A 12,261-nucleotide genomic window follows, 5' to 3' on the forward strand; every position below is an offset into this window, starting at 1 on the left:
GGGACACAGATCTGCCTGGAGCTGTCACCTCCCCAACACCTGCACCCCCCACCCACCAGGTGCACTTGGGAGGTGGCGCCCTGGTCTGGGGCAGGACAGAGGAATTGTTGCAGGGCTGGGGGTCGGCCCTGGCCATGGGGGCCCCCCGCAGTTCTGGGGTTCAGCTGCCCCCCCCCCCCGCCCTGGCCCTGTGCCTGCTCTGGAGCGGCTCCCAGGAGGTCACTTCCTGTTCTGTGCAGCTGCTCCCGCCACGCCCCCCCCCCCCCCCCCCCGCAGAGGCCGTGCAGCTGCTGCCCCGGAGGACAGGGTCCCCGGGTCCCCGGCGTCTCGTGAGGGTTGAGGCACTGGTGCCCCCGGGTGGGGGGGACAGGAGCGAGACCCGCCTGCCGTGCTCCCGTGGCTGCAGCCCCAGCTGCTTAGGGGCCCTCCCCGGGCGTCCCAGGAGAGCAGAGAGGGGGCGGAGACTGGAGCCGGCTCGCTCCTCCCCAGAGAACCGCGGGTCCCCTCCCCCTCCTCATCATCATCGCTCAGCTGCAGGCCCTGGCCTTCCTCGCCTGAGGCTGCCACCCGGCCCCCATCCCCGCCCCCTTGCCCTACTCCCAGGTGCCTGTCACTGGCCGGCTGCGCCCCTGCCCGGGCCCCTGGCCTCCCGCCCTCTTGCTCAGCAGCCTGCCGGGACGGTGCCATCTGGTGCAGCCGCCCTGGAGCAGGGCTTTGTCCCCGGCTGGGGAGGAAAGGGGCAGCACAGATGGGCCTGGCGTGCCGGAAGTCCCCCCGCCCCTCTGAGGGTGGGTGGCGGTCGAGCTGCTGGGCCAGCGGCCCGGCTCCTGCCTGCTGGCCCAGGCTGGGTGGGGGCGTCCACCAGCCCTGCCTGGGGGCTGCTGGGCAGACGGGCGTGAGCCTGGTGGGCAGTGCGGCCCCCCGCTAAAGTGTCACTGCTGCTCCCGCCTGTCCCCTGCACCCCGGTGTAGTGGGGCTGCTGCTGCGCTTGGCGCAGGCCCGGGGCAGGCAGCTGGGGGACCCCGGGCCGAGCACTGGGGTCAGCAGAGGGAGGGGAGCATCTGGCCTCCAGGCTAGCACAGGGGTGTGCGCCTGCGGGGTCCCCTGGGGAAGAGCAGGCCTGGGAGGACCCTGCTGGGAGCCGGCAGGGAGGGAGCAGATGGCGTTCGCCGTCTCCCTCCGGTCCCAGCCAGCGGCCAGCCGGGAGCGCCGTGTGTCTGGTGGGTCTCCTCAGTGGGGCGCCCTGGCCCCTGGTGCCCACGGGGGGTGTAGGTGACCCCAGGGGCCGGCAGGTGGCTGCCTCTGGCATCCCAGCACCCTCTGCGTGTCCGGTGGCCGTTCCTGCCGGCTCCATGCGCACACAGACAGGGCCGTGGGCGCATGCTCCTGGCATCTTGTGTCTTCGGGGAAGTGTCATGGGTTCTGGGCCCGGCAGCTGCAGGCAGGGCACTCACGGGCTCGGAGGGGCAGGCGTGGCCACAGCCCGTGGGCTCCCGTGGCTCAGGGTCAGCCCAAGGGTGTCCCCTGCTCGGGAGGAGGGGGAGCCATGTGCTGCCCCCCGGGGCGGATGGGCCCTGAGCCTCACCGTGAATACCGGGGCCGGGCAGGACTTGGTGCCATCCATCCCCGCACGTCGGGGAGGGCCGTGTCCCTGCTGGGGTCAGCCCCTTGGGCCCCAGGGTGGTCCGCAGAACGGGCCTGGCCGTCAGCGACGCCCATGCTGCGTGAGCTGGGCGCTGGGGTCGGGGAGGAGGCCGCGTTCTCGGGTGGACCAAGCCGGGGCCTTCCCCGGAGTGCAGAGGGAGCCCTGGCCCTGCTGGTCCTGACCCCCGACCCCCCACCGTGCCCCTGGCAGGAGTCCGGCTCGAGGGGCAGCAGCAGCGGTCGGGAGCGCCTCGTCGTGGAGCCGCCACTGCCCCAGGAGAAGGCGGGGGGCCCGGCCATCCCCTCGCACCTGCTCAGCGCCCCCTACCCCTTCGGCCTCTCGCCCAGCTCCGTGGTGCAGGACTCCCGGTTCCCACCACTGAAGTAAGCGCTCGGGTGGGCTGGGGGGTGGGGGTGGGGGTGGGGGGGCCACGGGCTCAGGGCCTGGGTCGCAGGCGCGGGCTCCGGCAGCTGCGGCAGGGCCGTGTGCACCAGATGGTCGCTGGCCCTGCAGAGGCTCCAAACGGCCCTGGCCGCGCCTGCCTCCCGGCTCTCACTGGCCAGCTCTGCTTAAGCCCTGGCCCTGGTTCTGGGAGCCACCGGTGAGGCCGGCGAGGGGCGGGCAGTGGGACGCGGGAGGGGGCGTGGCCTGGCTGCCAGGGCGGCACCGGCTCTGCTCACCTGCCCCCTCCGCACAGCCTGCAGCGGCCCGTGCACCACGTGGTGCCCCCCAGCACCGTGACCGAGGACTACCTCCGAAGCTTCCGGCCCTACCACACGGCCGAGGACCTGCGGGTATCCTCCCTGCCGCCCCTCAGTCTGGACCCAGCTGCGGCCGCCGCCTACTACCACCCCGGCTACCTGGCCCCGCACCCCTTCCCGCACCCGGCATTCAGGTGAGGCGGGGCCGCCACCAGCGGCACCAGTCTGCACCTGGGGAGAGCGGGAGGAGCCCCAGGACCTTCCTCAGCTGCAGGGGGCGGTTCGCCACGCGCCAGAGGCCCCCGGGAAGCCACAGGCCACGCCCTCGCTCTAGAGAGGCTCTGGGGGGCCCGGCCTGGCCGAGCCGAGGGTCTCAGACCGGGTTGTCCCACGCTGACCTGGCCGAGCCGAGGGTCTGGGGTCCTGAGCGACCGGCGCCCGCGGCCTCTGGCGGTGGCCGTGGCTGGGCAGCCGGCTCTCCCGTTGTCTGCGGCTGTGGTGCTGACGGGTGCTCGTCTCCCGGCGCAGGATGGACGACTCCTACTGCCTGTCGGCCCTGCGGTCGCCCTTCTACCCCATCCCCGCGCCCGGCTCCCTGCCCCCGCTGCATCCGTCGGCCATGCACCTGCACCTGTCGGGGGTGCGGTACCCGCCGGAGCTGTCGCACTCGTCCCTGGCAGCGCTGCACGCCGAGAGGCTGTCGGGCCTCAGCGCAGAGAGGTGAGCCGGGCCCTGGGCCCCAGACCCTCCCGGGCTCGCTGGGCCCACTGGGTGCAGGGGGGCCTCGCTCGTCCCCGGGCCGGGCCCGGCTCGCGCGTTTCTGTTCCGGGAGCTGGGTTTGCACACCGCCCGCTCTGTGCCCAGGCTGCAGCTGGACGAGGAGCTGAGGCGCGAGCGGGAGCGCGAGGCCGAGCGGGAGCGTGAGAAGGAGCTGGAGCGGCAGCGCGAGGCCGAGCGCGAGCGGGAGCTGGAGCGCGAGAAGGAGCGCGAGCGGCAGCGGGAGCAGCGGAACCGTGAGAAGGAGCCGCTGGCCGCCAAGGCGCCCGAGCCCGCCTTCCCGCCGGGGCCGGGGCCCGAGCTGCACGCGCTGCGCGGCCACGCCGCCGAGGAGCGGCCCCGGCCCCCGGAGCAGCTGACCCCGACGCGAGCAGGTACGCAGACCGGGCCCCTTCTGACCCTGGGGGCTGGGCCGTGTGGCCCCGCTGTCCCCGCGGCCCAGGGCAGGGGGCCGACGTCGGCCTGGCGTGACTCGGGGTGGGTTTAGCTGTTTTCTCCGTGATCAGCGGTAGCGGGGGGCGTGATGAGATCCGGCCGCGCTTAGCAGACGGCGTTGGGGAATCCGCTCTGCCCGCGGGTGCGCGGGAGCCGGGCGGCCCGGGCTGGCCCCGTGCGCTGACGCCCTGTGACGGCCTCTCCCTGCAGACAAGCTGAAGGAGTCGGGCCTGCAGGCGCCCAAGCCCGTGCAGCACCCCCTGCACCCGGTGCCCGCCCCGCCCCACGCCGTGCCCAGCCTCATCTCCACGCACGGCATCTTCCCGCTGCCGGGCAGCAGCGCCGCCACGGCCCTGCTCATCCAGCGCACCAACGAGGAGGAGAAGTGGCTGGCCCGGCAGCGGCGGCTGCGGCAGGAGAAGGAGGACCGGCAGTCCCAGGTGTCCGAGTTCCGGCAGCAGGTGCTGGAGCAGCACCTGGACCTGGGCCGGCCCGCGGCGCCGATGGAGGCGGAGCATCGGCCCGAGAGCGCCAGGTGGGCCCAAGCAGCTGTGGGGGGGGGTGCGGCCGCTGCGCTGGGGACCCCCGCCCCAAGCAGAGCGACCTCGCGGCCCTGGGTGGCCTCCCTGTCGGGTTTTCTTGGTCTGGTAGGATTTGTCCACGTGCAGCCCTATTAGGATTCCCCGGAGCCCTGAGCCTACGGCGGGGGCTGAGCCACTGGGCCCTGGTGCCCCTGGGGGCCGTGCCGGCTGTCCTCAGCCTCGGGCCATCCAGGGTCGGTGCCGGGAAGCCGGCCGGGCTCCCGGAGCTGTCCTGCACCCAGGGACGCAGGCAGGCCAGACTGATGCTTGGCGGCGGCCAGCCGCGGGGCCGTGGCTTAGGGCCCCCCACCCCCTGTTGAGTGGGGCAGCTGGGCGATTAGCCCAGCCCCCCAAGGCCTCTCGGGGGCTCTGCCTCATCGGGTAGGGAGCTCTCCCGCCCGCACGGGGCAGCGGGGAGACAGCTGGCTCCCGTCCGTGTTGCCTGATAAGATCTGGGCACGCAGCTCCCGGGACGCCCGCGGGGGTGTCGGGGGGGCCTCTGCGTGTGCGCGGCCGCTTCCAGCCCTTGGCTGGCCGGGAGGGGTCGTTCCAGGCCGGTGGGCTCTGTGTACCGGGCCGACGGGGTCCTGGTGCTCCGAGCTACGCAGCCACTCGGGGCCTGGCTCTGGTGGGGGAGATGTTTGTCCTGCTGATGGGCTTTATGCCTTTGCGGTTTACCGGAGGCCCCAGTTCCTGCTGCTCCGAGGGCGGCGGCCGGTTCGTCTCCCGGCCTAGGCCTAGTGCGTGATGAGGAGCCTTGGCAGCTGCGCTCAGCGTGCGGGCCTCCCCGGCCTTGCGCGAGGGCTCCGCCCTGCCTGGTCGCTGGGCAGCGCAGCCCAAGCCCTTCCTCCACGTTTGCCGCTTTTTTAAAATTTTCTGAAAGGCGGGGTGACAGCTTCTGTCCGCTAGTTGACTCCCCAAACACCGGCGATGGCCACAGCCGCAGTTGGCCCTGAGTGCCGCGGGCGGGAGCAAGTGCGACCCGCTGCCCTCGGTGCGTTAGCGAGTTAGGGAATCGAGTAGGCGGGACTCGAACCCAGCGCTGCAAGCCGATGCCAGATTCTCAGGCCGCAGCTTTACCCTCTGTGCTCTGGTGGCCACCCCGTTTGTCACTGACTCGTAAGCTTTGGGGAAAACCACCCCGGCAGCCCTCTGCGAGGCCATCCTGTCTCCCGTGCCCTGGAGAAGGTGGCCGCTGCGAGGGGCAGCTCCCGAGCCGAAGTCCTTGTGTGCCCCCCCCACCTCTGCAGGCCCTCAGCGCCCCCTGCGATTCTGGCAGAGGCCACTGGGGGGCAGCAGCGCCACAGCCCCCTCCCATCTGGGTCTCCCCACAGCAGGTTTGGCTCTGGGCTGGGCAGACCCTGGGGGGACAGCAGAGAGACTGGCCTCGCTGAAGGCAGGTGACCGGGCCCCGTGCTCACCACCTCTGGAGTAGGGGGCAGGCGTCAGGGCCCTCCAGCGCGGACTGGGCTTCCCCACGGGAACACAGGTGGGAGACAGGGCTGCCGGGCCAGGCCCAGGCTCTGCACCCTCCTGGCAGCTTTCAGCCGAGCCTCCCCGTCCCGGCAGAGCGGAGCCGCCGTCCCCAGCCGTGTGCCCTGCGGGAGAAGTGGGGGTCTGCGCGCGCACCCGCCTGCCTGCCGTGACTCAGGGTCCGGTTGCTCTCTCCCCAGGCCGGGACCAAACCGCCATGAGCCGGGCAGCCGGGACCCCCCGCAGCACTTTGGTGGGCCGCCGCCTCTGATCTCGCCCAAGCCCCAGCACCACGCCGTGCCCACAGCCCTCTGGAACCCGGTGGCCCTCATCGACAACCCCCTGGAGACGCGGCGGGCCGAAGGCCACCCGCTGCACGGGCACTCGGCCGCGTTCGAGCCCAGCCGCCCGGCCGCCGTGCCGCTGGTGAAGGTGGAGCGGGTCTTCTGCCCGGAAAAGGCCGAGGAGCCCCGGAAGCGCGAGGCGGCGCCCCTGGACAAGTACCAGCCCGCGCCGCGGGAGGCGGGCAGCTTGGAGCCGCAGGCCTTCGCCCACGGGCCCGGGCCCTTCCTGGCCGAGCTGGAGAAGTCCACACAGACCCTCTTGGGCCAGCAGCGGGCCTCCCTGCCGCCGGCAGCCACCTTCGGGGAGCTCAGCGGGCCCTTGAAGCCGGGCTCGCCCTTCCGCCACGCGGCACCCCGGGGCCCTGACCCCGCCTACATCTTCGACGAGTTCCTGCAGCAGCGCCGGCGGCTGGTCAGCAAGCTGGACCTGGAGGAGCGCCGGCGGCGAGAGGCGCAGGAGAAAGGTCTGGACCCCGGCGGCCCGGGACTGCCCGGGGCGGGCACAGGGCGGGGGGGCAAGGTTTCAGGCTGCTGGGCCGCCCTGCCCCGGCCCCGGCCATTTCTGCAGACGCACAAGGTCACCAGGTGACAGCAGCCGCTCGAGTGCCAATGCTGCGGCCATGATGGGGGCGGGCTTGGCCCCACCCTGGGCTGGGCAGGGGTAAAGCGTTCTCTTCCTCTGCCTGCGGGGGGGGGGACCTCGGCCAGGGCGAGCAGGCCCAGGCGTGAGGCCGTCCGTGCGCACGCCGCCCAGTCCCTGCGAGGGGCCCCTCCGGGTTCCTGACCAGCGAGTGCTGCCTCGTGGCAGGCGCCTCTTGATTCGAAAGGCAGCGTTAGAGAGGTGCTCCATCTGCTGGTCCACTCTCCAGCGGGGCACCGGGGCCAGGACACTGGAACCCCAGCCCAGTCTCCACACGGCCATCTCCCTCGGCTTCCCCTGTCAGTAGCGGGGCGAGAACCAGAAGTGGAACAGCCGGGACTCGAACCGGCGCTCCTGGGGGACGCCAGCATCACAGACAGCCCCGGTCCCCGGCAGCTACAGAGCAGGGGCTGGTGGTCCTCCATCCACTGGCTCGTGCCCCAAACAGCCACGCAGCGGGAGCTGGGCCCCACGGACTTGGGCCCTCTTCCGCTGCCTTCCCAAGCCACAGCAGGGAGCAGGATGGGAAGTGGAGCAGCCGGGACTCGAACTGGCGCCCACCTGGTTTAGCCCGCAGCGCCGCCCCCAACACATTTTAAAGCATTGTTTTGAGGAAGAGAGCGCTCCTCCGCATGGGTCGTCCTCAGATGCCCACGATAACTGGGAGCCAGGGACTGAGTTCAGTCTCCCACGAGGGCTGCAGGGACCCCATCTTGGGCGCCATCGCTGTCTCTCAGGGTCCGTGTTAGGAGCGTAGGCGCTGGCGTCGGTGCTGAGCCTAGACCAGCAGCCCTGCCCTGTGGGAGGCGGGAGCGAGCGCCTGGTGCCGCGAGCCGTGTGGTGCCGTGGACGCGGCCCCCGGCCTGTGCTGTGAACGCACCTCCACTGGGTTGAAGGGAGAGGGGAAGGAGGTCATTGTCACCCCCAGGACCACCCAGAGCCTCACGCCTGGCCCGGCCCGACGGCAGGGTGCGCGCGGCGGGGCCCGTAGCCCTGGCCTGCACGCGGGCGCCCTGCCCGGCTGAATGTCGCCGTCTCTGCCGTCAGGGTACTACTACGACCTGGACGACTCCTACGACGAGAGCGACGAGGAGGAGGTGCGGGCCCACCTCCGCTGCGTGGCCGAGCAGCCGCCCCTGAAGCTGGACACGTCCTCCGAGGTAGCGCGGCGCATCGCGTGCCCTGCCGCCCGCCCCCCGCCCCCGCGGCCCCCGGCGCCGCTCAGCCGCCCGCTCTCTGCCCGCAGAAGTTGGAGTTCCTGCAGCTGTTCGGCCTGACCACGCAGCAGCAGAAGGAGCAGCTGGTGGCGCAGAAGCGGCGGAAGCGCCGGCGGATGCTGCGGGAGAGGAGCCCGTCACCGCCGGCGGCGCGGAGCAGGCGGCGGTCGCCGTCGCCGAGGCCGGTGCTGTCCACCCGCTACAGCCCCGACGACATGAACAGCAGCCCGAACCTGGAGGAGAAGAAGCGGTTCCTGACCGCCTTCAACCTCACACACGTCAGCGCCGAGAAGAGGAAAGGTAGCCACGTGCCCGGCGCCGCGAGGGGGGCGGGGCCGCGCGCCGACGGGGGGGGGGGGGCTTGAGGAGCCCCGCGGGGGCTGCTGCCCAGCCATTGGGCTCGGCTCTGCCGCTGCCTGCTGCGACGCCCCCTTGGCTCATGGCCGGGTGCCAGCCATCTCTGCGGGGCGTCTGTCCCGGGCTGGTGCCCCCGTCACCTCCGGTCTCAGGCCTGCCCTCCCGGTCCTGGGTGCCCCGGTCTCTGGGCTGCTCGCTGGGCTCCGTGTGCTGACGGCAGGGTGGCTGAGGGTGGGCTACTCACGGAGCAGATGGCCACCCCAAAGATGCTTCTAGAGCAGCCGGGGCCCCCGGGCTGCACCGGGGCGACCCCCGAGGTTGGAATCCTCATGAGGAAGCGGCGTGGGTGCGGCCCTTCCCCCGGCTCTGGGTCCTGGACACGCCGGCTCGGTGCACGTGCCGGGCACGGGGCTCCGTCTGCCCCCAGTCCCCTGGCCGGCGCCTCTGTGGAAGGAAGTCCGAGGAGTGCCCCGGGACCCTCGGGGTCTCTGGCGTGTTTATGGGGGGCATAGCGAGCGCCCCGTCCTCGGGGCGGGAGCGGAGGTCAGAGTCCGCGGCTTCCCTTTGAGCGTGAGTGGCGGGCCGATGGGCGGCACGGATCCTTGGCCGCCTGCGTAGTCTGGTTTGGAAATGCGTCCTGCGCCTGGCTCGGGTGTCCAGGCGGTCGGCAGGGGGCGCCGTCCGCACGCGGGCTCACCTGCTCTGGCCGCCGTGAGCGCACCCGCGAGTCACCACGAAGAGCACGGGCATCGGCCACCTCCAGAGTCGTCCCCGCGTGTGGCGCCGGAGCCGCTGTAGCTGCGCGGCCTCTTCCGTCGGCGAGGCCTGTCCTCCATGGTGCGCAGGCCTCGCTCGCACCCGCCAGTCGCAGCCGGGCCGGAAGCCCACCTGTCCTCCCCCGGCGTGGCGCCGCCACCTGGCTAACCTCGGCTGCTTTCCTCGCAGACAGAGAGAGACTTATGGAACTGCTGCGCGCCGTGAGGCAGAAGGCCCTGGCGGCGGCCGACTTGCTGAGCAGCTCGCCGAGGGACAGTCCCGCCGTCTCCCTGAGCGGTAAGGGAAGGAGGAGCCCCGCTCGGCACCGCCGGCGACTGTGCCCCCGGCTGCTGGGGGCCAGAGGTGACCGCCGGGCTCATCGTCGTGAACCTGACCCACCGGAGCTGTGCCCCTCGCCCAGCGTGTGGCTCTGCACTCGCGGCGGTCCTTGGGACGGGCCAGGCTCCTGCAGAGCCGGCAGCGGTGGTCGGCGTGGGTGTGGCGCCGATGGTTCAGGGACGGCCCAGCTGCCACCGCGCTCCCCACGAAAGGACAGTGTGCCCGCCGCTTGGCCGTCTCCTCCGCCCGCGCAGCCTCGGCGGCCTCGCCCACACCTGCTTTCACTCTCTTCTCCCGCGTCCGACGCTCCTCGGCTCTGCTGCCGGCCCGGCCCCCGGCTGGGCTCTCCACGCTGTCTCGTCCGCTTGAACTTGCTGACTCTGTGCCTCTGTGGCGACCTGCAGTGACTTCTGCTCTCTTGGTTCCCAGGTGCCCCACTCGGGGCACCGCGTTAGGATGGACGTGGCGCTGCGCTCCGCCGTCGTGGGGCCGAGGCTGTGTCGCGGGTCTTTGCCGAGCGTGCCCTGCCGCCCAGGGTCTGCGAGGTGCCGGGCGCCCGTTCCCTGCTCCTAACGTCTTCCCTCACTTTCTGTCTCCAAGAACCAGCCGCACAGCCAGCCTCCCTGGAGACCGAGAAGCCTGTGGGTGTCGCTGCCTCCCTGCCCGACGTCCCGAGGGCCACGGAGCCTGGGAGACTGGAACAGCTCCGCCCCCCAGAGTCGGCTCCTGCCAGCGGTGAGAAGGCCAGGCTGAGCGAGGCCCCCGGGGGCAAGAAGAGCCTGAGCATGCTCCATTCCATCCGGGGTGCCGCGCCCAAGGACATTCCTGTGCCGTTGTCCCACAGCATCAACGGGAAGAGCAAGCCCTGGGAGCCCTTCGTGGCAGAAGAGTTTGCACACCAGTTCCACGAGTCCGTGCTGCAGTCCACCCAGAAGGCCTTGCAGAAGCATAAAGGTAACCAGGCGCCCGGCCCGGCTGTCCCCCTCCGCCGCGTGCACGGCGCCGGGGCCCCAGGGCACCTCGGGGCCGGGTCGGAGCGGCCCCGTGCGCCCGGTGTCCGGTGCACCAGCACGGGGAGGCCAGGTGCTCCGCCCTGCGTGCGTCTGGTCTCGCAGGCTGGGTTTCCCAGGGTCCTTCAGGGCCCGCGTGGATGGCCCCGCGCCGCCTTGCTCGGTCCCTCAGCAGCCCTGGCTTTCTGTAAGGATTCGGAACGAATCCTCCAAGTCAGGAGTGTGTGACTGCGATTGTCGGGGACGCGCTGCACAGAGCGCACTTTGAGGACGAGGGCTCGCTGGGTAGGGGCGCTCCTCGCCCCCGGGTGGGGCCCGAGGTCGTCGGCAGCTGTGGGAAATCCGGGTCCTTTGCTGTGGCTCTGGGACAGTCTTCCTGTCTCCTTCTGTGTCCACCTTTCGCTGGCCTTACCCCTCGCTGCTTGAGCGATGTCCCCTGGGGACTGAGCCTAGACTTGCTACTGGACCAGTCTGAGCCGTAGCGTCCACTGAGCTAGCCTCCGGCTGTTGACACCAGCAAAGCCGCTCCCCTGCGCAGTGGCCAGCCTGTTCAGACAGGCCCCAGCCACGCTTTGCCAGAAGGCCGGAGCCCCCGTTCCATGCCCTGACCGCAAGGCCTGTGCGCCTCACCATGGAGTGGTCCCTTAGGGCCGTAGGCCAAGCTTCCAAGCCCCAGGGTACTGGGAGCTCAGAGCTGAGCGTGGCCCGGCCCCTGCTGCTGCGTTGCTAGTGGGCCAGGCCGTCGGGGTCGAGCCCTGCTCTCCACACCTGCCCCTGCCCCGGGCACTGACGTGAGCTGTCTCCCCTTGCCCCGAGCGTAGCTGCGCTGTGCACGGAGCAGAACCACAAGGTCGACACTTCCGTCCACTACAACATTCCTGAGCTGCAGCCCCCCGCCCGGGCTGCTCTGCCCCAGCACAACGGGCAGCAGGAGCCGCCCACCGCGAGGAAGGGCCCCCCCGCGCAGGAGACGGACGGGGACTCGGAAGAGGACGACGATGGAGACGAGGACGACGACGAGGACGACGCGGCCCCCAGGCGCAAGTGGCAGGGGATCGAGGCCATCTTTGAAGCTTACCAGGAACACGTAGAAGGTGGAGCCCTGGGGAGGGCTGGTGTGGGGGGAGGACGGAATCTCGCAGGGTCGCTGCCGGCCGGGGGCCAGAGGGGGTCACGGGGCCGGGGCAGACAGACAGGCCTGGAGCGCCCTCGGGCCCTGCTCCCGGCCGTGACCGGTCTCGCTTGATCAACCGGAAGCCTTTGTCACTGAGCGCAGTCCTCGGGTGGCGCCTGCGGCCTAAACACGGCCCAGCCCGTTTGCCGATGTGGCGAGCCCCGAGGGCCAGGCGCGGTCTCCCCTGAGCCTGCCCAGGGTTTAGTGCCCGTCTCCCTTGCAGTAAAAACCCGCCCCTGGCAGGGAGTGCCCATCGCACAGCGCGTCTGCTCAGGGGCAGGTCTGGACGAGAGTTCCGACGGAGGCAGGCGGCCCTTGGCGAGCTGTTAGCCCCGGGCGTTCTTGCTCTGGCACGATCCCGTGTTTCGGCTCAACCTGGAGCCTGGCTCACCTGGAAAAGCTACGGCCCCACGTGACCTTGGTCACGGAACAGCTCCTGCCCGCTTCCTCCGGGGCTGCCCAGCCCGTCCCCTGTGGGCAGTGTGTAGCATCGTCTGCACTTGCTGGTGTCTTGCTTAGAACTCCTCTCCCATCAAGCTGTAAGATTTCCTTCCTGTGCCCGGAATTCGTTTGCACAGAGAAGGGAGAACTTAACCACGCGCGTCCCAACCAGCGAGCCAGCGGTCCTGGCGGCTTGGGGCTGCCCTCCGGCCCCGGCCCCACTGTCGGGCTGCCTGTCCACTCTGGCCTGCGCCTCCTCCCCCGGTCTGCAGCGAGTTGGGGCTCAGCTGTTCTGGCTTCTGCCCTTGAACCTTCGGCTCTGCATCCCAGGCCGCAGCAGTCCCGTGAGATAGCTCCTCGCTTACATACGC

The 12,261-nt window shown here is 71.4% G+C and overlaps 1 protein-coding gene across 12 annotated transcripts in view; it reads left to right on the plus strand.

Moving 5' to 3' along the window:
• Window positions 1-12,261, plus strand: part of GSE1 (Gse1 coiled-coil protein) — a 299,545-nt gene that overhangs the window by 283,301 nt on the left and 3,983 nt on the right. For 10 of the 12 annotated variants that reach the window (XM_070062816.1, XM_070062814.1, XM_070062818.1 and 7 more), the window contains 11 exons: window positions 1,856-2,028; window positions 2,343-2,540; window positions 2,875-3,066; window positions 3,211-3,497; window positions 3,769-4,093; window positions 5,813-6,420; window positions 7,644-7,756; window positions 7,843-8,113; window positions 9,116-9,223; window positions 9,866-10,219; window positions 11,097-11,369. In XM_070062816.1, coding sequence (XP_069918917.1) covers window positions 1,856-2,028; window positions 2,343-2,540; window positions 2,875-3,066; window positions 3,211-3,497; window positions 3,769-4,093; window positions 5,813-6,420; window positions 7,644-7,756; window positions 7,843-8,113; window positions 9,116-9,223; window positions 9,866-10,219; window positions 11,097-11,369 — 2,902 coding nt within the window. The remainder of the gene's footprint in view (window positions 1-1,855; window positions 2,029-2,342; window positions 2,541-2,874; window positions 3,067-3,210; window positions 3,498-3,768; window positions 4,094-5,812; window positions 6,421-7,643; window positions 7,757-7,842; window positions 8,114-9,115; window positions 9,224-9,865; window positions 10,220-11,096; window positions 11,370-12,261) is intronic. The other 2 variants (XR_011384131.1, XM_070062815.1) reach the window with 2 other exon arrangements.

Source organism: Oryctolagus cuniculus, chromosome 18 (assembly GCF_964237555.1).
Source record: "Oryctolagus cuniculus chromosome 18, mOryCun1.1, whole genome shotgun sequence".
Lineage (NCBI taxonomy): Eukaryota > Metazoa > Chordata > Mammalia > Lagomorpha > Leporidae > Oryctolagus > Oryctolagus cuniculus.